A 23,242-nucleotide genomic window follows, 5' to 3' on the forward strand; every position below is an offset into this window, starting at 1 on the left:
AACAATATAATGCGAGCACACACAATCAAACAGCTCCCTATACAAGTTGCTCCGCAGCCGGCCTAGAGACGTCGTCTCGTATCCTGGATGGACGGTGCAGCAAGTGCTGTACCATGTGGACAACAGCCCAATATAAGCCTGGCGCTTCGGGCTCTCGGTCTCACTTATGTTTACTTGCTTATTGTATGCTTACCTACAAGATTGTAAACTGATGTGTTCTATAGTTATAAGACTTTGTACTGTTCCATAATTCATTAAGTGTTATTGTGACCTTTTCATTTGGAAGCAGAATAAAACTTGGTTGGCATTTCTTCTGACATTGTGTCTGTACAACATTACAACAGACATCAATATAACTACAGACGGCTGACATATATCTGTTTTTTTTCTTCCTTAAAAAGGTACCTGTAGGTCTCATCCGTTCGGTTTTCGGAATCTCAGCAAGATCAAAGACCACCCACCCACCCACCCACTCTCTCTCTCTCTCTCTCTCTCTCTCTCTCTCTCTCTCTCTCTCTCTCTCAACAAATCACGTATTTCATGTTACTTTCATGATTCATGATATTAATATAACTTCTCACATTTCAGTCAAGGTTTAATGGTTTGCTAATGTGGTCTGACATGTGTCAAAAGCAAGCTAATTTTCAGCTGAAAATACAGATTTACATTTACACTTAGAACACTCATTGTCTACCAAAATAACACTGTAGTCATTGTACTGAAAGTATAAGTAACACAAATTTGGTATCATTCTTCATTAAAGTATTTTCTCCCAACTATTTGGAAATCTAATCTTCTACAGAGGAAAAACAATAACATATATTAATTCACAAATGAAATTAAAATTTAACAAAATAAATAAAGGTAAGTTTAATGTATTTACAAAAATGAATATCCTATAGTATGATACGAAATTACAGAATCATGAAATATGTTCTGCAGGTCCCTGAGCATATGAATAATCATTCCTAACTCAAGAATGTTATTTAAAATAAAATGTTATTTAGAGTCTGAGATATTTTTTGTTGACTGAACACTGTCTTGTTTCGTCAGGCCATTAACAAGATTAAGTATTTTTATAATTTTCTTCATACGCCGTTGAATATCTGTAGGTCTCATCTTCTCACTTTCATCCATACATTTAGATTCTAGGTCTGAAAAAAAATTATTTCAAACAATGTATTATGTTAAATTATAAAATATGTCTTTCAATTTCATGACATCAAGTAATATTAATCTTCTAGTCACCTTTCACTTGCTCTTCAGCAGCATCAAGCACTTGCATAAGTTTTTTGTGCTCCTCAGCAATGTGATATGCAAGATTTTTACGACACACATCAGTTTCAATTAGTGCCTCAGGTTGTGGTCCTGTCGCTGGGACATGCTGATGACGTTCTGAATCTGCATCAGATAAAAAAGTAGTAATACTCAGTGGAGGAGGCGAAGGAGGAGGAGGAGGAGGGAGTGAGAATGGAGGAGGTTTATGCATGGGTGGGGTATGAGGCAGGCGTCACAACACTTCAATATATGTTGGCTCTACATAAACCACTACTCAGTGAATATAGTTCACAAACTTACTTTTTTATTTCAATGATGTGCATGGAAAAATAATCCCCTGTATGTTGCATATGTAGCCTAAATTGCGAAATTTAATTAAGATACATGTATATAATTTATGTAGTTGGATGCCCTCACATGTACAGAATCTGTCATTTAGCACTTGTATTGCACTTTGCTTAAAGAATACTTTATTCTTTTCCATTTTTAAGAGATTCTGAAATCTGTTGGCCAAGCAAGAGTATCAAAAATGAATACTATATTACATGTATTCTAAGTACTATGGAAAGTAGTTTAAAACTGTAACCAACTTATGGTTAATAGAGTAAGGGCTACCATTCGCATTGTAGAATCTCTACAAATCTGTGTCCTACATATGAAAATAATTACTAAGTGAAATGTCATTAGTCAGCTATTTTCGAATTATAATTTTAACAAGCAAATAAATGTATACAACCAGACGCAATATTTCTCTTTAGTTAATATTTATAGTTTTGTAGTTGTTGTACACTTCCTTTACTAATGGATTGTTTTTGATGTTTTGTTTTTGTGTTATGCTATCCCTATTGTGACAATATTACATACCATTCATTACATTGATCAAGAAGTAGGATGTTGTCTGTTACAGCAAAACGTATTTGTAATAGGGAACTACGGCATCTATTATAAAGCAAATATGATAAATTAAGCAAAATTGTACAGAGAAACAAATACAAAATATGCACTGATGAGAAAAAGATGGAGGATCAGTGTTTAACATCCAGTCTGCAATTATGACATTAAAGACTGAGTATGAGCTCAGATTAAACATGGAGCAGGGGGGGGGGGGGGGCACAGGAAACAGGTTTTGAGAATTGCACCATTCACCTTATGTTATTTAGAGAAATTACAGAAAACCTAAACATGGGCAGCCCGAGTGCAGCTCGGTTCATAACTGTTTAAAACATTGCCTTCTAGCATATTAACAGTGGAAACTTCACAACAGATTAAAACCATGTGGCAAACCAGCATTTCAATTCTGAAGCTCATATTTTGCATCCAATGCTTTTACTGACAGCTATCCAGGCACGACTCGTGCACTGCCCTCAAAGCTTCAATTCTGCCAGTACCCAACTCTTATTTTCCACAGTTCACGGAAGGTCTCCCACATATCTTGCAGTGGTGACGGCCGGTCACAAGTTGTGCCAGGTAGTTCAATCAGTAAGAGCACTGGCTGAAAAAGTCAAGGTTTGAGGTTCAAGATCCTCTTCAACACACAGTTTTAATCGGTGAGGAACCTCAAAACAGTGCACACTCTCCTGGTAAGTTAAATATTCATCCTTTAAATTAAAATTCATTTCAGCTAGCTGTCCAGGATGAAGACATCTCTCTGGTCAGTGCAACATTTTAAGTTACTTTCTTATTATAGAAGCTGAAAACTGAGGGATATGCAGTATTAACAAAGAGACCAACAAGTGATGGCCTACAGATGAAATAGTGTTTTGTGCCAAGGCAAAGTAATACATCAACCTGCCACAGAAAAAAACACTATTCAGAAAGATTCTGAAAACTTACCTGAACTGCAGAGGCTCTCTTCCATGCTATCTGCCAACTGCAGTATCTGAGCAGCATCCATTGGCAGTTGCAAGTCGGACGTTTCAGACGATTTTACTCTGTCATGGACAGGCTCTACGTCTCGTAAAACCAAATCCTCAAAGATTACGGGAGCTGCATTTATATTCACTGGGTTCATTTCTTTAATACACTGTTCAGAAGTCTGATTTAAAATATTTGAAACAATTGCATCTCTAGCATTATCCATAACTGCTTCATATTGTACAGTACCGTAATTATTTACAGACACTTTATTTCCTCTCGGAGAAGCTAGATGTGGAGGAGGTCCTAATGGGTTACTATTGTTCTGCACTAGCTCCAGTCCAGAGGGACCACAACTGTCAGACTCTATGCTGTGAACTGTCTCTTCCAGCATGGCCAATTCCGATTCGAAATCTGGATCGCTACTTAAATTTTCTTGGCACGAAACTGATTCCGATCCAGTTTTTAATGCATTTAATATACGATCAAAAGAATCTGGTGAGTCATTTCCTGCATCATCTCCATTTTCATTAGCCATTTCTGTTTGAGCATTGTTCAATTCAGACAAGTCAGTATTGATACTGGTGTAAGAATCCTGCTCTCTACATTGTGATTCAGAACCTGTACTAGCACTTTTTGTCGTATTGTGAGAACCTTCTCTCAACACAGTGTTTTCAGAAGATGCCTTGTCTTTAAGAAGGGTATCTGTAGTTCCATCATTGTGATTCTTTATAGTCTGTTGAGATGTTTCAAATTTCCTCTGTGGTACGGACTTTGTAACACCCTGCTCCTTTATTTCTTTTGCAGTCACGTTAAGTTGGGTCTTACGAATCTGAACACCAGCTTTATTCCTTACTGCCTGCATTGTCCCATCATGTATATCTTTCATTGCATGCACAAGACTATCATGTTTCTTCTTTGCACACTCACTTCTTCCCACATGAAAAGCTGCATCGGATTCATTCCTATCTGACTGCACTGGCTCATCAATGTCACTCCATTTATTTTGCAATGTTGGTTTGTCATTTCCTGCCTGCAACACCACAACAGATTTTCCTTTTTCTGTTTCCATAGAAACACTAGGTACATTCTCTACCAGCTGTACAGTTATTTTGGGGTCAGTTTTTATTGTTCTCACTCTCATTCCACGTTCACTACTCAGTACTTGCTGAGCTGTACTGCATTCATCCACTCCTATTTGGACACTTGTGCCCATTTTCTGTTCTACCAATGTCAACGGTCTGCTAACAGAGGTAGATTTAGTCTCTGTTTCTAGCAGAGTGCAATTATTGCCCATATCAAGACTACTGATGGCAGTACATTTTTTATCTTCTGTTTTTTTAATCAGACCAGTAGAGCTTTTGTCATGTGTTTTGGGTTTATCAACCTGTTTCAAATCTTCTGACACTGAACATTCTTCCCTGTCTGGATTGCATTTTTCAGCTGAATGGCTACATTTTTCTGAAAGACCTTTATTTTCACCACATGTTTCACACAGACTTTTTAGTCCCACATTTTCACTCTTGCCATCATTCAAAAGTGGCTCCTCTTCTTCAGATAAGAAATCCTGCACTGTCTGGCTGAGGACCTCATAATCTGCAACCACAAATGATATATTATTACATGAAGAAACAGAATATTTGGAACAACTGAAATATGCTTGTAGAATGGTGAACCTGCAACAATTTGTGGCTTACTTCTTAAATAAATGAATCATATTTCTGTAAATCTTGACACTTCACATAGAAAAAGAAATCTAAATACTGTCAATATTTTTTACATGTAAAAGCAACTGTTTGTCCTTATACAGGAAAAGGAGGAGATGTCAGTGGTCTTGCCGACGGAAAACATAATAATCATCGTTAAAAAAAACTTCTTGTCAAAATCTCCATTAAGCTTAATGAATTTGGGTCAGAAACAGTCAGGCTGTTTTTATTCCTTAGAAGACAGATTTGTTTCTGACTTTGTTGAATACATATTTAGAACAAAGATATCTTCATCATTTGAGAAAAATGTTTTTCATTCAAGCTATTCTTCAAGAATAGGACACAGAAGAGTCGCATGGAGTCAAATCTTCGAAATAGGCTGGATGGGGAACTATCTTTCAGTGCAGTTCTGAATACTTTCACAATGGCTAGTAAGTATGTTGATACATTTCACTTCTCTAATCTGCAGTTTTGATTGTAGTTTTATCTCTGGTATGTAAAAAGCTCTGTAGTCATAATATGTCAAGCAGTTAGCTGTCAGAGCTGAAGATAGCAACTGATGCTTTTGCTTATGTGACACAGCAGACTCAAGAATAGCAGCAGATCACATTAAAATGACTACTGCAGGAGTGATGCCTTGATGGATGAGGAAACTCATATATTTTCAGTTGGTATGGATTCAGGCAAAGAGTAACCATCATCAATATATGGCTCTCAGGTCTGCTGCTGATTCACATGAAATCAACATCAGGTGGTGATTACTAGTTACTGCTGGAAAGTAACAACTGCCAATGTACACACGGCATCTTCTTATGGAGGCCTGATCCAAAAAGCCACACGTGTGACCATGTTATTTCTAGATGGATAGTGGAAGTGTGTCTAGAGCTCCCTATTGGGAATGGAGTTGTCACATTCCATCCATGCTTCAGGTCACTGATGCTGGTGGCGAGTGTTGACGTGGCTGGGAGTATTTATCTACTTCCTCTTCCTTTTCCATAATACTCACTTCAATTTTCTTCCCATTGTATAACCCTTCTATAAATCCCTTCCAACTTTCGACTTTCCCTTCTTTGCTTAGGAAGGCTCTTGATACTAATACAGCCACTTTTCTTTTCCCTTATGGTTTTAATTCTCCTCTATAGGGCCATGCATGCTTTTAAAGCTTTGCACTCACCTTCAGCTTCATTATTTTGCACTTTCTGTCAATACCACTTCTCTCTATCTGAAACAGTATAGTGTCACCAGGTCTCTTCAATGCATACAACCTCTTTTCATGATTCTTGCACCAAGTGCCCACAATGGTTAAATTGTGCTTTGTGCAAAATGCTACCAGGTGGCTTCCTCTTTCATGTCTTTTGTTCGGTGCATGTTGTCCCACAACTTTTCCTTGTCCTACAATTAAATTGTAGTCCCCCCCCCCCCCCCCCCAAAAAATCACAATTAAATGAACATCTCTGTTAACAAACTGAATAATTTCTGTCACCACATCACACTTTCTTTCAGCCACTTCACAGCCTACAGAGTCAGTAGGCATACATATACTTTCAGTACTGTGATCAGTCTTGTGATTATCTTGGCTGTGACTAGGTGTTCACTATGCTTTGTGCTGCTCTTCCTGCTACCCTTCTTCACTAATACCCACTGTACCCAACTTCAGCCTATCAAAACACCTTTCCAAGTTCTCTAACCTACTTAACAACTAAAGACATCTAATTTTCCATGCTCTGACCCATAGAACACCAGATTAGTTTTCTCTGATGATAGCACCCTACAAAATAATAATAGCATTGAACCAAAATGCTGCTGCTATTAATTGATGTTGTTGGATTGCTGTAGAATATACAGTAGCAATAGACCTATTCAGCTCTATGACCATTTTCAGGCTATCTACAGGCAAATACACTTTGTTAACAGTTTTAAAATTATAACTAATAACAATTTTGTTTCATTGTGTGTTGGTACTTACATCCATACTGTTGTCATGGTACCGTTGCTGTCTTATTATCTAATTTCTGCATAAGGAACTTCAATTGCAGCCCGATTTTATTTTTTAATCATTTAATTTTCACTTACATTGATAAAAGACCTCAGCTGACATTTCTCAACAACAGGAATCATAAATCAAAATTAAATTAAATGATTAAAAAATAAAATTAGGCTGCAACTGAAGTACCTTATGCAGCAATTAAATTATTAGACAGCAACAGCACCTTGATGCAATATGGATGCAAGTACCAACACACAACCAAACAAAATTGTAATTAGTTATAATTTTAAAACTGTTAACAAAGTGTATTTGCCTGCAAATAGCATGAAGGTGGCCAACGAGCAGAAATAGGCATACTGCTAGTGTATATTCTACAGCAACAAACAGCATCAATTATAGAATTATTCTGGTTCAACACTATTATTACACTGTCATTACAAGACATGTGTATGGGGGACTATTTTATCTACGGAGTATTTCACTGAAGAGGACACCGTCATCAATAACTCATACAGTGGAGCTATATGTCCTCTGGTAATATAACAACTGTAGCTTCCTATTGCTTTAAGCTGCACCACATGACCAACATAGCAAGGTCATGTCGGTTAATATTGAAAGTCCAAAAAAATCAGACACCCCTCTCTATGATTAGGCATGTAAGCACATTGTGGCATGGATTGTGTGAAGGGAAGGGTGTAGGGAACGTCAGGATTATACAAATAGTGAATCACACTTTATCAGAGAGGTTTTGTTGGCCAGACAAGCTCTGTGGTTAACAAACTCTACAAGCCAAAAAAAAGACAAGATGTGTTCATACACATACACACCATCAATGGATATGTAAATGATTAGAAATATAAGTCTATGACAGGTACTACTGCCACCAGCATTCACTAGTGTTGTTACCAAACTCGGTGCGGTGTATAAGAGATGAGAACAGGGTCAAATGTTGAGTGATCACTGTGAAGGACATGGAGATAACTTGTACTTGTGAGAGACAGCATTATCACCACCTGACTGAGTTTGAAAGGGGCCTCATTGTGGATCTTCACTGGTTGGTTTGTCAAATCATGAAACACCCAGATTTGTGGTGCATTTGGAAGTGTTGGTGCTGCAGTGTCTGACTGCACAGAAACATGAGGGCAGGCATACTCGCATAGTCGTCGTCAAGGTTCCGGATGACCACAAGGGAGGATCGCAATATTGTGCAGCAAGCACATCACAATTTCTTCACATCTGCACCTGACATGCAGGAACAAGTAATGGATTAACATTCTGTGTCATCCTGCACCATTAGCTGGAGACTAGCAGCTGCCAGACAAGAAAATTACCATCCCATGTGTAGGATGCCATTAATATCACAATAAAAACGGCTGCATTTGGAGTAGTGCCATGACTAAGAAGAATGGACTGCTGATGAATGGTATCACATTCTGCTCACCAATGAATTGTATGGCAAGAACCTGGGGAGAAGTCCCTTTCTTCCAAAGATTTGGATACACACGGTGGTGCTATTCCTGGCATCACAATGTGGGGAGACATCAAGTACAACTTCATCTCATGGCTGGTAGTGATCCAGGGAGTGCTTAATGGCACAACAGTATGTCAATGACATCGTGTGTCCTCATGTGCTAGACCCATCTCTATGAGCTGTCTGTGTGATGCTGGGATGCTTCCGTGGCCAGCAAGATCACCTAATCTGTCCCCAACAGAACACGTGTTGCACCAGTGCCAGTATCCTGGATATCAAAGACCAGTTATAACAGTTGCAGGCCGGCTCGCCTCAGGAGAGGATAGAATAGCTTTATGACACTTCCCAACTGAATCAGTGCATGTATCCAAGTTAGAGTGATGCAACGTCGTACTGATAAGTGGGCTTGTAGTGCTAAGTTCTTTGTAAATCTGACTCCCTTTTGTGATCACCGAAGTAACATCAAACACCCTCTCAACTTATGAAGTTTCATTGCATCTCCTCCTCTCCCATCTGAGTGTTTCACTTTATTTGTCAGGCAGTATGATTTTAAATTTTAAAAATATCAAGAACTTTGAGAGACTTAACCTTTAAGTCCCTTGCATGTAGCAACTAGGTAAGCTTTTTATAAAAAAAAATTATACCCAGGAATGATGTATATTTTTTAAAAGTTGTAAGCATATTCCTTACGCTCAATTAAAACAAACTAAAAACATCACATGAATGGTTAAAAAAGACACAGGCACTTTAGAATAAAATTTCAAACTATTACTTCTTCCCCATTTTTCCAGCCGATTAGTTGTTGGCTCAACTGACCTGTGGATACTGGAAAATGGACAAAAGAAAATCTATATTAGCTGACTCAAGTGTAAGAAAGCTTGTTGTATAGCTCCTTCCAGCACACTAAAGTTATTAAGAGTCTAACGATATCTCACAAACCCACAATGAAAACAATCAGGAAGAACCCTGGATTCTAAGATACGGACAGGGCAGTAGCTGATCATGTGATCCAATGCCTTTCCTGCACCTTGTGAGGACCACAATACGATACCTATTTTATTTTAGTTATTTACCAGGGTCCGTGCAAGCAAAAGCTATTTGGTCATGAAATGAATCAGTACGTAGTTCATAGAAAGCTGACTAGAAAATTTATGAACAATTAATTAAAGAATTAATAAAACATGAAAAACAGAGTACACAAATGAATAACACATTAACACAGAAAAGTTATCATCTACTGTGAGGAACTCCTGTGCAGAATAGAAATAATCTGTACAAAGGAAACCTTTCAACTTGGACATGAATACATGGTGTTTGTCACTTGTTTTTACTTCCGGAAATAAGACCTGTAGAATAGTGCACACCTTTATGTTAAATTTTTAAGGAAGTGTTATCCAAGTGAATATCATTTTTCTGGCATGTTCCCTGAACAAATGTTGCAATTTCTTCTGAATGAGTCTATAATGGCAACAGCAATTCTCATGATGGAATATATGTACAGGGATAACAGAGTTAGAATTCTGAAACACTCAAACAACAGCCTACATGAAGATTATAAACTGACACCGTAGATCAGTCTGGAATTAGAATATTCTCGGTGAGTGAACCCTGCTGTCCAAAAATATAACTCCATATGAGATAACAGAGCGAATGTGAGCAAAGTAGATAAGCCTTTGTGTTTCAGTATCAGAGGCTGTGGAGGTCATTCTTATAGTGATGATAGCAACATTCAGTTTCTGCACAAGATCTTAATACTCCCAAAATAGCCTTTCATCTCTACTCTAGTCTTAAGAATTTGTAACAGTTGATTTCACTGACTGGCCACCTTCAGACAGCAAAACTTTGCTTTTACAAGAGCTCCATGTCAAAAATTATATGCATTGCATTTTGTACAGTTAGGCATTTATCTGTTCTCTGAAAGCCATGTGCTTGTTTTACTGGCTATCCTATTAACTACATCACTTGTATTACATTACACATCTTTCACAATAACATTTCTGTCATCTGCAAAATGAACAAGTAGTATCAGATCATTGATTTATAAAAGTAATAGATTGAGAACAGAGCCTGTAGCACTCCCCTTGTGTTGACACTAGAGGGCAACCTTCTGCTTCCTCCTTTCCGCATATGAAGTGAACAACTGCAAACCTTTTCCCCTTAATTCCATAATGTTCCAACTTCTGCAAAAGTATTGTATGATCATCACAATTTTTTTTATGTCAAATCAATGAAAACAGCCACTGCCCTCAACCTATCACTTAGCCCTCCTTGTGCTTCATGCACAAAAGAATAAACGGCATTTTCTATGGATACTCCTTTCCTGAAGCCAAACTGGGAGTCTTACATAAAATTATGTATACCAAGATGTGCCACTACTCTCCTATACATTGGTTTCTCAAAAACTCTGGTAGCAAAGAAATTGGCCAGTAATGGTCTACAATATTACTTTTGTCCTGTTCATAACATGGTTTCACTAACGAGTATTTCAGGAAACAGACAACACCTGAAACATACATTGTCCAATCAGTACCGAGCTAAAGTATGGTGCACTGGTATTCTTTATTCTACTTGAAATTTCATTATACCCATGGAAATTATTACCCTTTAATGGTCCAATAATTTATTTAACTCCATCTTTGCTTGTTTCTCGCAGCTAAGAAGTGATTATTAAATATTTTGCACAATGCTGGTGGATCACAAACAATTTCATTCTCAAGTAAGAGAAGTGTAATATGTTTAGCATCCATATTCTGCCTTGATACTTGCTCTTTCACAACTGACCACATAGTTTTAATTTTATTCTGTGAGTTTTCTATTCTCTTGAAGTAATGTGTTGTTTCAACCTGTTTGATGACATTCCTCAGCATTTTGCAGTATTATCTGTTGCAAAATTCTATAACTCAGCTCTGTCTGTATTTCATATTCTGATACAGCTCCTGTTTCCTCCTACATGATACTCTAATGCCTGCTTTGACATGTATGTCATTTCCATGTTTAAGGAGGGCAGTTAAAATGGCTTCTTTTCACAAGACATGAAATTGTCCTGCTTCATATATAAAGATAAAAGCAATGACAGGACTATTAGACTATTTCTGATGAACTGCCATGACATGATTGAATGGACTTGGTTGTATCCTATGAGCCATAAACAATGGTGAATCTTGCTGTCAGATATAGAAAGGGTGGCAGTAAACTTCATAACTGGTAGAACTTAAGTTCTAACTCCTCTCCTCAGCAAACACCTGATGGTAAGCTGGATCATAGCTTGTGGTGGTGGTAGAATAATAAATAGTTTCACACTCAGGATATGAACACAAGGGAGCAGGTGCACGAATCCTGCACCACCATTCATGGCAAGGTCCTAGTGGAGGTGGTTTGCCGTTGCCTTTCTCCGATCTATTATGATGTGTTATGTGTGTATCTGTGTTGTGTGTATGACTGTGAGTCTTTGTACAGTGTAGTGATGGGTTTGTGTTGTTATGGATGAAGGAAGGGAGAGGATAAAACCCTGTGCTCGCACATAGCCTCCTCCTTGCGAATAGCACCAAGGTGACCACACTGAGCTCAATGACCCCATCTGATGGACAGATCACCATTGACAGTGTCACAGACCCTTGCTTCATGACACATTACATTGAGGTATGGAAATTAATACAGGACATTGGCGCAAAGACTGATGATTACAAAGTTCGTGCCAAATTCTGATAGTAACTTGACTGAAATGTTTCACCAGCCAAGACAATGTCTCCTTTACTTGATGAACACCATTACTTATCCAACTTTGATTCAATCAGGAACCGTTGTGCACAGTGATTGTAGACAATAAGGAAGGAAAAGCACACAGCAGTCAGTTGCAATCCCATTAGTTTTTATTATTCTTGCAAATCTAGATTTTGGCTATTAATAGCCATCTGATGAAATCACTAACAGAGCACTTTCCACTCTTGGCATAATTCATCTGATGGTCTCCAGTGCAACAAAATGCAATGAAATGATGTGTGTTCAGGAATTCTTGCCACCATCTCTTCTTGCTAGCCTTAACAAAAAGGCTTTATGCCCTCACTATGTGAAAAATATGACATTATCTGCAAATGGTCTGCTTTTGATTCTTCACAGTGCCACATGACTGACCCTGATAGCGGTGCAGCACTTTTCACCTTCTCCAAGGGACAGGCTGCCATCTAAGCTGTCCTGAATATTAGAGTATGAATGCATCAGCACGACAGTCGATTGTGTATTTCTACATTCAAACACTATATGTGGGGAGTACACTGACCAGTTTGCCTTGATGAGCAACTATGTGGGCAAGTTTCTTACAAGCACGCTCTGTCTGAAAGCTTCTTCAGAATGGGAAATGGTCTCTGGGATGAAGGACAATGTCAGCTTCACAGTGGGCAGTGTGGGCAAGGACAAGTGAGCACAGCAACAAATCAATAGCAGAGAACGATCCTGTTGCATTAGTGAAGTGTGTGCTCTGCCTGCGTGCAGCATACATGAATGTGGTGATGATAAGAAGCCCTCAGAAACCTGACCCTGGAGCAAGTGATGGTTGGACACTTCATGACAGTATTTGTTGATAGTTTTCGCATCATAGAAACTTTCTTCTCACATACTTGTTTTGCTAAATAGTTAAAACTTGTAGGAAACACAGATTGTTTTTGAATATGAACTTTGTTGGTGTCAAGAAACAGAACTTATCTTCTGTATTTTCATTATTTCAATGACTGACTTACATTCTTGAGTCAAAATTTGATGATCACTAACAGTACCTGCACTTACTTGGTGCTGTAAATAAAATTTTTGCACTATTAGCAGTTTCACAAGTCTCACGGCAGCTTTACTACTACATGAAGTTTGTGATCTACAATCAATTGTTGTTCGAAACAACAGTAACATTCACAAATATCGTACTAAACAGAAGAATGACTTACACTATTGATCATTCAGCCATACTGTGGCACAAAAATGAGTGAGGTATTCAGTCATAAAAATTATTGATCACTTACCCAGAGATTTGAAGAATTTAATAGATAAAAAAGTTGATTTCAAACACAAACTGAAATCTGGAAACTCCTTCTACACTGTAGAAGAATTTCTTAATGTGCTCATGTTCAAAACAATCTGTGTGCTTTTTTTTGTGTACATTAATGACCTCTCGCCTGTTACATTGCCAGATGCTAAGTCTGTTCTGTCTGCAGATGATACAAACATAGTGAGAATGATGTCAGAAGTAGGAGATATAAATACACACATTAAAAAAAAAAAAAAAAAAAAAGTTTTGCATCACCCAATTTCCCAGAACTCCAGAAGATAGACGTTGACTGTGGATACTCTATCACAGATACAAACCCTTTGACTGTTCTGAGATGTCACTAAACCCGCCCACAGATGTAAACAACCATGCGTGAGCAACACCTATTAGATGGAGGGGTGGGGCAGGGGGGGGGGGGGGGGTCTGACAGCAGATCAGTTCCAGTCATTCCACCAGCTCGTGTTGTCTGCAGTTCAACCATGCCTAGATACTCTATACCGCGGTTTGATCGTGTCCGCATTACTACTTTGTGCCAGGAAGGGCTCTCAACAAGGGAAGTTCCAGGCATCTCGGAGTGATCCAAAGCGATGTTGTTCGGACATGGAGAAGATACACAGAGACACAGGAAATGTCAATGACATGCCTTGCTCAGGCCGCAGAAGGGCTACCACTGCAGTGGACAACTGCTACCTACGGATTATGGCTCATAGGAACCCTGACAGCAATGCCACCTTCTTGAATAATGCTTTTTGTGCAGCCACAGGACATTGTGTTATGACAAACTGTGCCCAATAGGCTGCATGATGCGCAACTTCACTCCCGACACCCATGGCGAGGTCCATCTTTGCAACCACGACAACATGCAGCGCAGTGCAGATGGGCCAACAACATGCTCAATGGACCACTCAGGATTGGCATCACATTCTCTTCACCGAGTGCAACCATATTGGCACCATACTGGCGAGGCATTTGTCTTAATGGACGACAATTCGTGCCCCCATCATGCACATCTTGTGAATGACTTCCTTCAGGGTAACGACATCACTCGACTAGAGTGGCCAGCATGTTCTCCAGACATGAACCTTATTGAACATGTCTGGGATAGATTGAAAAGGGCTGTTTATGGACAACGTGACCCACCAATCACTCTGAGGCATCTACGCCTTTCAGGGAGCAAAAACGAGTGACAAGAATCATTTGTGGTGTAAGTTCCAGAATATCATGCAGAACCTGTTCAAGGAACTTCGTATTCTAACCACTGCTTCTCAGTATATTTCTTCGTTAATGAAATTTGTTGCACATAATATATCTCTATTTCCAACCAATAGCTCAATACATAGTATCAGTACTAAAAATAAGAACAATCTACATAAAGACCTAAACTCACCTACCTTGGTCCAAAAAGGGGTCCAATATTCAGGAACGTACATTTTCAATAAATTGCCAGCAACCGTTAAAACCCTGGTTTCAGTTAAAGCATAGTTTAAACAGAGTTTGAAAGACTTTTTGATAGCCAACTACTTTTACTCTATAGATGAATATCTTAACAGAGACTGTGAACCCAGCTTAAATAAAAATATCTGTTAGATTTCTGTTTTTACAGCACTTGGTCACAACAGTCAAGATTAGGTATTTTGTGTACGACAAATTTATTAATAGTGCTTAACAATGGTTCATTCTGACAGCTTGTTAATTCTGTAAATATTAGCTGTTGCTGTTTACTGCATTGTATTCACCTAGTTCAACAATTTCCTGACAAATGACCAGGGTAGTAAGTATTATATTAAAATGTTTTATGTTATACTTTCTGTCATCTTCTACACCCACGAGAATCATCTCATTTTTTGGGTCTAGGAATGAAAACCGAATCTAATCTAATCAGTAATGCTATTTTGTGTATGTATATATATCTGTGTGTGTGTGTGCGCGTGTGTGGGGGGGGGGGGGGGAGGGGAGAGAGAGAGAGAGAGAGAGAGAGAGAGAGAGAGAGAGAGAGAGAGAGAGAGAGAGAGAGGGAGAGGGGGAGAGAGAGAGAGAGTTAAGAATGTATCACTATTTGGAGAGTGGGGGGGGGGGGGGGGGGGGGGGAATCTGAGAGTTGCTTTAGATTCATGAAATGGTTAGTACGTAGCCATATTTTTCACAGAGAAAGGCATCATAAATGTAAACTAACAGACTTTTTCAACATCATAGGGAGACACTGCAATTATGATCCAATGAACATGCAAATTACTAACTGATTGCACTTTGCACAAGTAGCCTGTCCCTTACACGTAATGGTTCTGTGTCCATAGTGCTCACACTTGAAACATCACACACTATTAATGATGTCAGTAGACATCCTGAAGTTAATGAAATGTGCAGTTAAGTGTTTGAGCAAAGCCAGCAGTTTAAATATCAGTATAAATATGGCTATATTCTCGAGCTTGCCACAGCCACTGTTATTTGTACTCATCACAAGCTATGCCTCAATTTTCTCCTTCATTCTTTGAAATTTCACTACATGAATGGAGAAAGTGTACTTTTAGAAGGCGACACTTTCTTTTTCATTATGGCTCATCAGTCTTCTGCCTGATTTGATGTGGCCTATCACAAATTCCTCTCCTGTGCCAACCACTTCACCTCACAGTAGCACTTGCAAACTTCCTTAATTATTTGTTGCATATATTTCAATCTCTGTCTTCCCCTATTGTTTTATGTTATTCTCTGATATCTTACACATGTCCCATCATCTTGTCCCTTCCCCTTGTCAATATTTTCCCCATGTTTCTCTCCTCACTGATTCTGCAGAGAACCTCATTTCTCATCAGTCCACTTACTTTTCAACATCCTTCTAGAGCACCACATCTCAAATGTTTCAATTCTCTTTTCTTGTTTTCCCACAGTCCAAGATTCACTTCCACACGACACTACACTACAAAAGTACATTCTCAGAAATTTCTTTCTCAAATTAAGGCCAATGTTTGATACAAGTACCCTTTTTTTGTCCAGGAATGCCCTCTTTGCCTGTGCTGGTCTGTTTTCTTATGCCCTCCACCACATATCTGCATTATTTTATTTCCTAGGTACCAGCATTCCTTCACTTCATCTGCTTTGTAGCCCCCCATTTTGATGTTGAGTTTATTGCTAACCTCATTTCTACTACTCCTCATTACTTGTCTTCTTCTATTTACCTTCAAGCCATAGTGAGAACTCGAAAGACTGTTCATTCCATTTAGGAAGTCCTGCAAATCTTCTTTATTGTCACTGAGCATAACAATAAGCAAATCTTATACACCTTTTCACCCTGAATTTTAATCCTTCTCCTGACAATTTCTTTTATTTCCACCATTGCTTCTTTGATGGACAGATTAAACAGTTGGGGCGAATGGCTAAATCCTTGTCTCACACACTCTCTAATCCAAGCAATTCATTTCTGGTCTTTCTTTCTTATTTTTCTCTCTTGCTTGCTGTGCATGTTGTATATTACCTGTCTTTCTCTTGACCTTACACATATTTTCCTGAGAATTTCAAACATCTTTCACCACTTTACACTGTCGAAAGCTTTAACTAGGTCGATAAATCCTATGAACAAGTTGATTTTATTTTATTTATTTTTTTTTTTTAATTTTGCTTCCATTATCAAGTGAAATGTCACAACTGCCTCTCTGGTGTCTACACCTTTCCTAATGCTGAACTGACTTACTGAACAGATCCTTAATTTGCTTTTCCTTTTCCTGAATATTATTTTTGTTTTTGATATTTTTCCAAAAATCCAATGATCTGTGCCCTGTCTCATTGATTTTGCAAACTAACTTGAATAGTTGTCACTTCCCCCCAATTACTTTAGAAATTCCAAAAGAATGTTGTCTATGCCTTCTGCCTTATTTGCTCAATAGTCTTCCAAAACATTGTTACACTTTGACTCTGATGCATGATATCCCATGAACTACGTATCAAATCTCATTTCTTCTTGATTGCACCATTAGATAGTAGTAGTAGTAGTAGTAGTAGTAGTAGTTTTTGTGGTGGCGGTGGTGGCGGCGGCGGCGGCGGCCTACAGGTGCTCAGTGGCGATGTTATCAGCACCCTTACAAGTATTTAAGGAAACAAAGAAAGGGAAAAGAGTTAAAAAGGTGGGCACAATCACTCACTCTTGCATTTGCTCACTCACTCCTACCTCACTTGCATAGACACACACAATTACTACATATCACATGCCGCAAAACAAAGGAGATATACTGAAAGGTACTACACCTGGGATGAAAATAGAAGTAAAACAAAAGAGGAAATAACAACAATGGCACAGGGAAATGTGACTGGTTTACCACTTACAAAAAAAAAAAAAACCATGGGTGAGCCAGTAACCATGTGAACACATTAAGAATATCTCCCTTAAAGTTTTGGAAACAAGTTGGACAGACCACAAAACCTTAAAACTTTAACCACATTCATTTCATTGTCACTTAAAATACAGGGCAGATCTGTTGGCAATTCGGTCATTGCCCTCGGGTCCAAAAATAAAACACAGTCCAGTTAGATGTAGCACACAGTGATCTGTACACTGCATGCACCTGACAGTGGAGGGTCCTCTCACCGGAGCGAGAAGCCATGTGTAAGACAACTGTGGCATATGTGAAGATTAATGAGGAAAACATCATCCCATATTCGTGGCTGGAAGGTGGCATGTGACGGCTGTGTAGTGGGTTTCATATGAAGCAGCTTATTATCTGTCACTTCCAGTCACTTGTCTTCCCATCAACGCATGGCTCTGTACCTCAGCAACAAGGTGATTGCACACTGAAATAACTGAGCGTCACAACATGACTCCTTGCTTGCTATATCCACCTTCTCATTCCCCACAATACCCATGTGCCCTGGTACCCAGCAGAAAGACACCTCCTTCCTCAGCTGTTGTAGTTGGAAGAGGGCATCCTGGATATTCTGGACTACTTTATCTGTGGGTACAAGTACTGTAGAGAGTGAAGGGCACTCAGAGAATCAGTACTGACAAGGACTGTAGCACTCCAATCACATCTCACCTGTTCCAGTGCCTGCCAAGATCGCATATAATTCTATGTTGAGGAAAGAAAGTCTTAAGGCAGTCAGACCTCGAGGACATGATTAGGAAACACAACAGAGAAACCAATTGAGTTCCCCCATATGGACCCATGTGTAAATACAGCTGTGGAGTTGTGGTGCTCAGTTAAAATATCATAAAATAATGTATTAAAAACATATGCAGGACTGCAATCTCTACTGTACTGCACCAAATCTAAAATTATTCTGGGACCTCTGCAGTGACCTGGGTGGCAGATGGTTAAAGCCCTGGATTTGGGGTTGTGTGTGCTCCACATCAAGAGACTCCAGCACATGCTGCACATGTGTCCTAAATGGTATTGTTGCTCATTTATGATTGGAGAAAAGGCATTCCAGAAATGGGCGAGCAACAGTATGATTTGCATGTTTAGTTGGAGCTATGAGGAACTTATATACCTTAATGCACTATGAGGAGTTTCCGTCACATGGTAAGTGTCAGTTCCCTGGCCTCGGCACGGACACTGGGTATGGGGCTGGTCCTGTAAGCCCCACTGGCTGACCTGACCCCCTATGATGGAGAAAGTCAATAATGTTCAGGTAGGAAGGCCTCGCTGACCCATACAGTGTGCACCCATGGTCGAGGCATGGACACATGAAAGCCCTTTAAAACTTGAGCAGACACGCCCTGTCTGTTTCCCAAGACCAGTGGCTAAGGCATTTTATGATATTTAATGCCTTCTGGGTTTTGGCTTTCAAGTCTCACAGGTGTGATAACCACAACAATTTGGAGTCAAAAATGAGGCCCAGAAACCTCACTGAGTCTTTAAAATGTAGAATGGTATCCCTCAAATGCAAGTCAGGTAAATTAAAAATACAATGAGACTGATTAAAATGAACAAACAAAATTATCTTGAGAAAACTGAAAACCTGTCTTCACAGCCCACTCCTCTAAACTCAGCACTGTAAGCTGCAACGGATGAGTTGCTGTTGCAGCACTGGAGGAGAAACAGAAAAGAGCAAAATCATCCACAAATAAGGAGCACTGTACCATAGACGTGATACTGTTTATGGCTATGGCAAAGAGGGTAACACTTATAACACTTCCCTGAGGGACACCATTCTCGTGCTCAAAATGATCTGACAGTGTGTCACCAACGTGGGACCTAATAAAACACTTAGATAGGAAAGATCGTATGAAGATGGGGAAGTGGCCATGAAAATCCTGTTGATGAAGTTGCTCTAGAATACTGTGACTCCAAGTAGTATTGTACACCTTACTTATGTCGAAGAAAACACTGAGACAGTGATGTTGACATATGAAAGTTTGCTGAATAGCTGCCTCTAGCACGATCAGGTTGTCAACAGTGTATCAAAATCTACAGAATCCACACTGAGAGTAGCTAAGGAGTTGCCTGGTCTCTAACAACCAGACCAGACAATGGTTAATCATTTGCACCAGTGTCTTTCCTACACAGCTTGCTAAAGCGATACTCCGGAACATGTGCGGTCCACTCCTAGTTTGAGGGGAGGTATCAAAATTTCCTCTCCCCACGAGTCTGAGAAATGATCTGTATGCCGTATCAGTTTAAAACATTCAAGGATTTCCTTTGACACTGCTGGCAAATGTTGAAGCATGCAATACTGTTTTTGGTTAGGACTGGGTACAGAATCATGAGTCTCTGGCAGTGCCAATTCCAGCAAGCACATGGAGAAAGGGCACTACCAAGACTCAGAATTGTGGGATCTGGAGTCAAACTTGCCCCTCTCTGCAGTCACACAGTAGTGATGAAACATTGTATAACCTGGCTGGCATTGGCTGCACCCATCTCCATCTGCCATCATCTGAGCAATGTCTCTGGGCATTGCTTGGAGACACCTCTGTTTTAGCACTGTTGCTACTGGAAATCAACTGTGTTTACTGGTCCTCCAGATGGCTTCCCATACTTTTGTAGAACAAGTGGAATGGTTGACAAGAGTCAAGGAATGCTTGCCATGAGCTTTTTTTGCTCTCACTAATTACACGTTGAGCCTTGGCTCTCATGACTCAAAAGGATGTGAGGTTGTCTGTTGTTGGGTGGCATTTAAACTGTTGAAGAGATGCAAGCCTGTCGTGGATTGCTGAATGGCACTCATTAGTCCACCAAAGTACAGGTTGCCTCCTAAGATAGATCACTCATGTGGTGTGGTCCACCTATTCCTGGACGCTGTGTTCAGACACACCCACCTGACTCAACAGTGTCCACTTAGCCCTGCTGACCATCCATTAAGGTGGCTTCTGTTCGACCAATCCTCCAACCAGCAGACAGTTCAACAATGGGAAGTGGTCAGTTGCTTCCCACTGTGCTGAGTCTGCAAGTGCTGGAGAGCAGAAAGAGCAGTCAATGGCTGAAGATGATCCAATAGCAGCTGAGAAATGAGTGGGACTGCCTCTACTGAAGATGCACAGCTCCTGAGACATCATGAGGTTCTGCAAGACTCGACCCCTAAGCCCTGTAATATATTATGGGCGCTGAAACCACCCAGTAGGAGAAACAGGCAGGGGAGTTGTGCAATAAGGCCTGTGAGCATCAGAGCCTATTGCATTCTGAGGAGGTAAATACAAGGAGCAAACAGCAACGGCTACTGCCTGTAGGTCAGTAACCAAGGAGAGAGCAGAGGAGTGGTGTATGTTACTAACAAACACAGCAACCTCTCCCTTGGCTCTTTCCCCAGTCAGGTCATTCTTTTGGAGGAGGGTATAGCCCCAAAGCATAGAGGGCTCAGTAGCTTTGAAATGTGTTTTCTGTAAACAGAAAGCACATGCTATTGGCTGTGCCAGAATTTTCAGTTCCTTCACATGAGTCCTGAACCCATTTATGCTCCACTGTAGTATGAAAGTCATTTATCACAGGGTTCGTACTTTCACCCTCTCTTTCCACTGGGGTGGGGAACCCACAACAGATTGAGGCTCAGCTTTGGGGTAGGATGGTTGCCCTGAGCAGACCTTGCAGTCCATCGGCTCTGAAACAGGAGCAGTAGAACCGTCAAGTCCAATGACTTAGATGTGTTCTGACTTCAACTGCCTGGTTTCACACACGGAGGAAGCTTCCCATTTGATCTTTTGGCCTGGGAGGGCTTTACAGGAGCTACTGCAGCAGCAGTGCCAAATTTTTTACCAGGCTCTACCTTTGGAGGTACCGGGAGCTCTGCAATGGTGCCAACTGTGGCTTTATCTGATGTTCTTGGGAGTGCTATTGGCTCTGAAACAACTGCAACTTGACAAATGCACTGACATACGCAGGTACTAGTGCTGACACTAGCAACCTCCATTTGTGTAGAAGCACTGTCTGTTGAAATACGCTTTTTAAGGGCCGATGCAAAAGATGTAGTCAATGTGGGAGGCTGCAGGACTTATAGAGCTTCTTGGACTCACCATATGGGCTGTGTTTTCATGTTTCAATCTTGTGTACATTCCTTTCTTCAAGGAAGACATTACAGTCTCTGTACCAGACAAAATGATCCCCAGAGCAACTTACATACTTTGGAGAAGGGGAGTAACCAACTCCGTCATGGGCAGCCACGCCACATTTGTCCCAAGTGGCTTCATCCTTATATCCTAAGGTGGTGTGTCCAAAGCGGTGGCATTTAAAACAGCACATTGGGTTCGGGACACAGGGCCATATGCTTAGGCGAAGGAAACTTGCCTTGATATGCTCTGGGAACTTCACTACTGAAGGTAAGGATGAAGGAGTCAGATTTTACGAGATCCTCATTCACCTTTTCCAATACATTTTGCACATCAACCACCCCGTCTTGAGCCCACTCATCTTTCAATTCCTCCTTGGGGATGTCTGCCAGATATCTACATTACACAACAACTTCGCTGTAGTTGAAGATGTTGTGGAGCTCTGTTTCTATGGCATATTCCAAGGCATTTAGCTATCTGGAGGTTGGTTGGTTGTTGAGAACTAGCAGTTTCAACCAACAGTGTTCCATTACATAATCATTTAACTGATTTCAGCATATCTGCGATGCCCTCTAAAGATTTTTTACTATAAAAAGGCAAAAACTTCTCAAAGTTGCCCTCTTATCATCACACAATCAAAAAACACATCTTGACCAGCAGCATGCATTGACTGAAAAATTCTGTATAATCCCTGAGTCAGGAGGAATGGTTACATGAGCCCTCTGGTGAGATTGGATGTTGGTGCCTACCAGTGACTCACCCATTGCACTGGGAGGAAGAGGAGGAAATTTCAAGGGTTCCATTTCAGTCAAACAAGCTGCTAGGGAAATGAAAGTCCACCTACACAGAGCCCTGCATGCCTCTGTAAGCCCTATACAACTGAGGTGGGGCAGGTTCCCCAAAGGTTGCCTGATAACGATTGTTTCAACTTAACAGCCGTTCATCTCATCGGCACATGGCATGCTTTGAGATTGACTTGTTTGTTTTACCATCCTCACAATCTGGTTGGTCAAGTCAAGATCCCTGTTCCCTTTGACACACCTTACAGTGACAAGAGGACTGGAGGTGCTTATTAGTGCCGTTACTTTCTTTGACATTTGCTTAATAAGTACACTTTTACACATGCAAATAAATGAACATGATTTAGAAACAGTTCCAGAACAACCTGTCTGTGTTCTTCAATTTGCTTTGAAGACCAACTTCTTAAAAAGCAGGAAGATTGATAACAAGGCTGTTATGTATTGTACAATTTCTTTAGTTCTCCACATGGTATTCATACTGCTGGCTTGATTTCTTCTATCTACTGCTCCTCAACACAGACAAGGCAGTTCCAACTACACACTGGGTGCTCGTCTGAATGGTTAATGCAACAGGCAGGAGAGTTATACGGTGTTCCAACTTTAGCACATTTTCAGTAACATAGCCTGTCCATTAAATGCCAAAGTTCAGT

At 40.1% G+C, this 23,242-nt stretch overlaps 1 protein-coding gene across 3 annotated transcripts in view; it reads right to left on the reverse strand.

The window, feature by feature from the left end:
- Positions 1-574: 574 nt before the first annotated feature.
- LOC126470566 (uncharacterized) overlaps positions 575-23,242 on the reverse strand; it is a 280,645-nt gene continuing 257,977 nt past the window's right edge. For all 3 annotated transcript variants that reach the window (XM_050098510.1, XM_050098507.1, XM_050098508.1), the window contains exons 21-23: positions 3,112-4,728; positions 1,249-1,401; positions 575-1,154 (exon numbers count right to left, since the gene is read on the reverse strand). In XM_050098510.1, the coding sequence (XP_049954467.1) occupies positions 1,000-1,154; positions 1,249-1,401; positions 3,112-4,728 (1,925 nt within the window). In that variant the 3' untranslated portion in view covers positions 575-999. The remainder of the gene's footprint in view (positions 1,155-1,248; positions 1,402-3,111; positions 4,729-23,242) is intronic.

This window comes from Schistocerca serialis, chromosome 3 (genome assembly GCF_023864345.2).
Source record: "Schistocerca serialis cubense isolate TAMUIC-IGC-003099 chromosome 3, iqSchSeri2.2, whole genome shotgun sequence".
NCBI classification, from domain to species: domain Eukaryota; kingdom Metazoa; phylum Arthropoda; class Insecta; order Orthoptera; family Acrididae; genus Schistocerca; species Schistocerca serialis.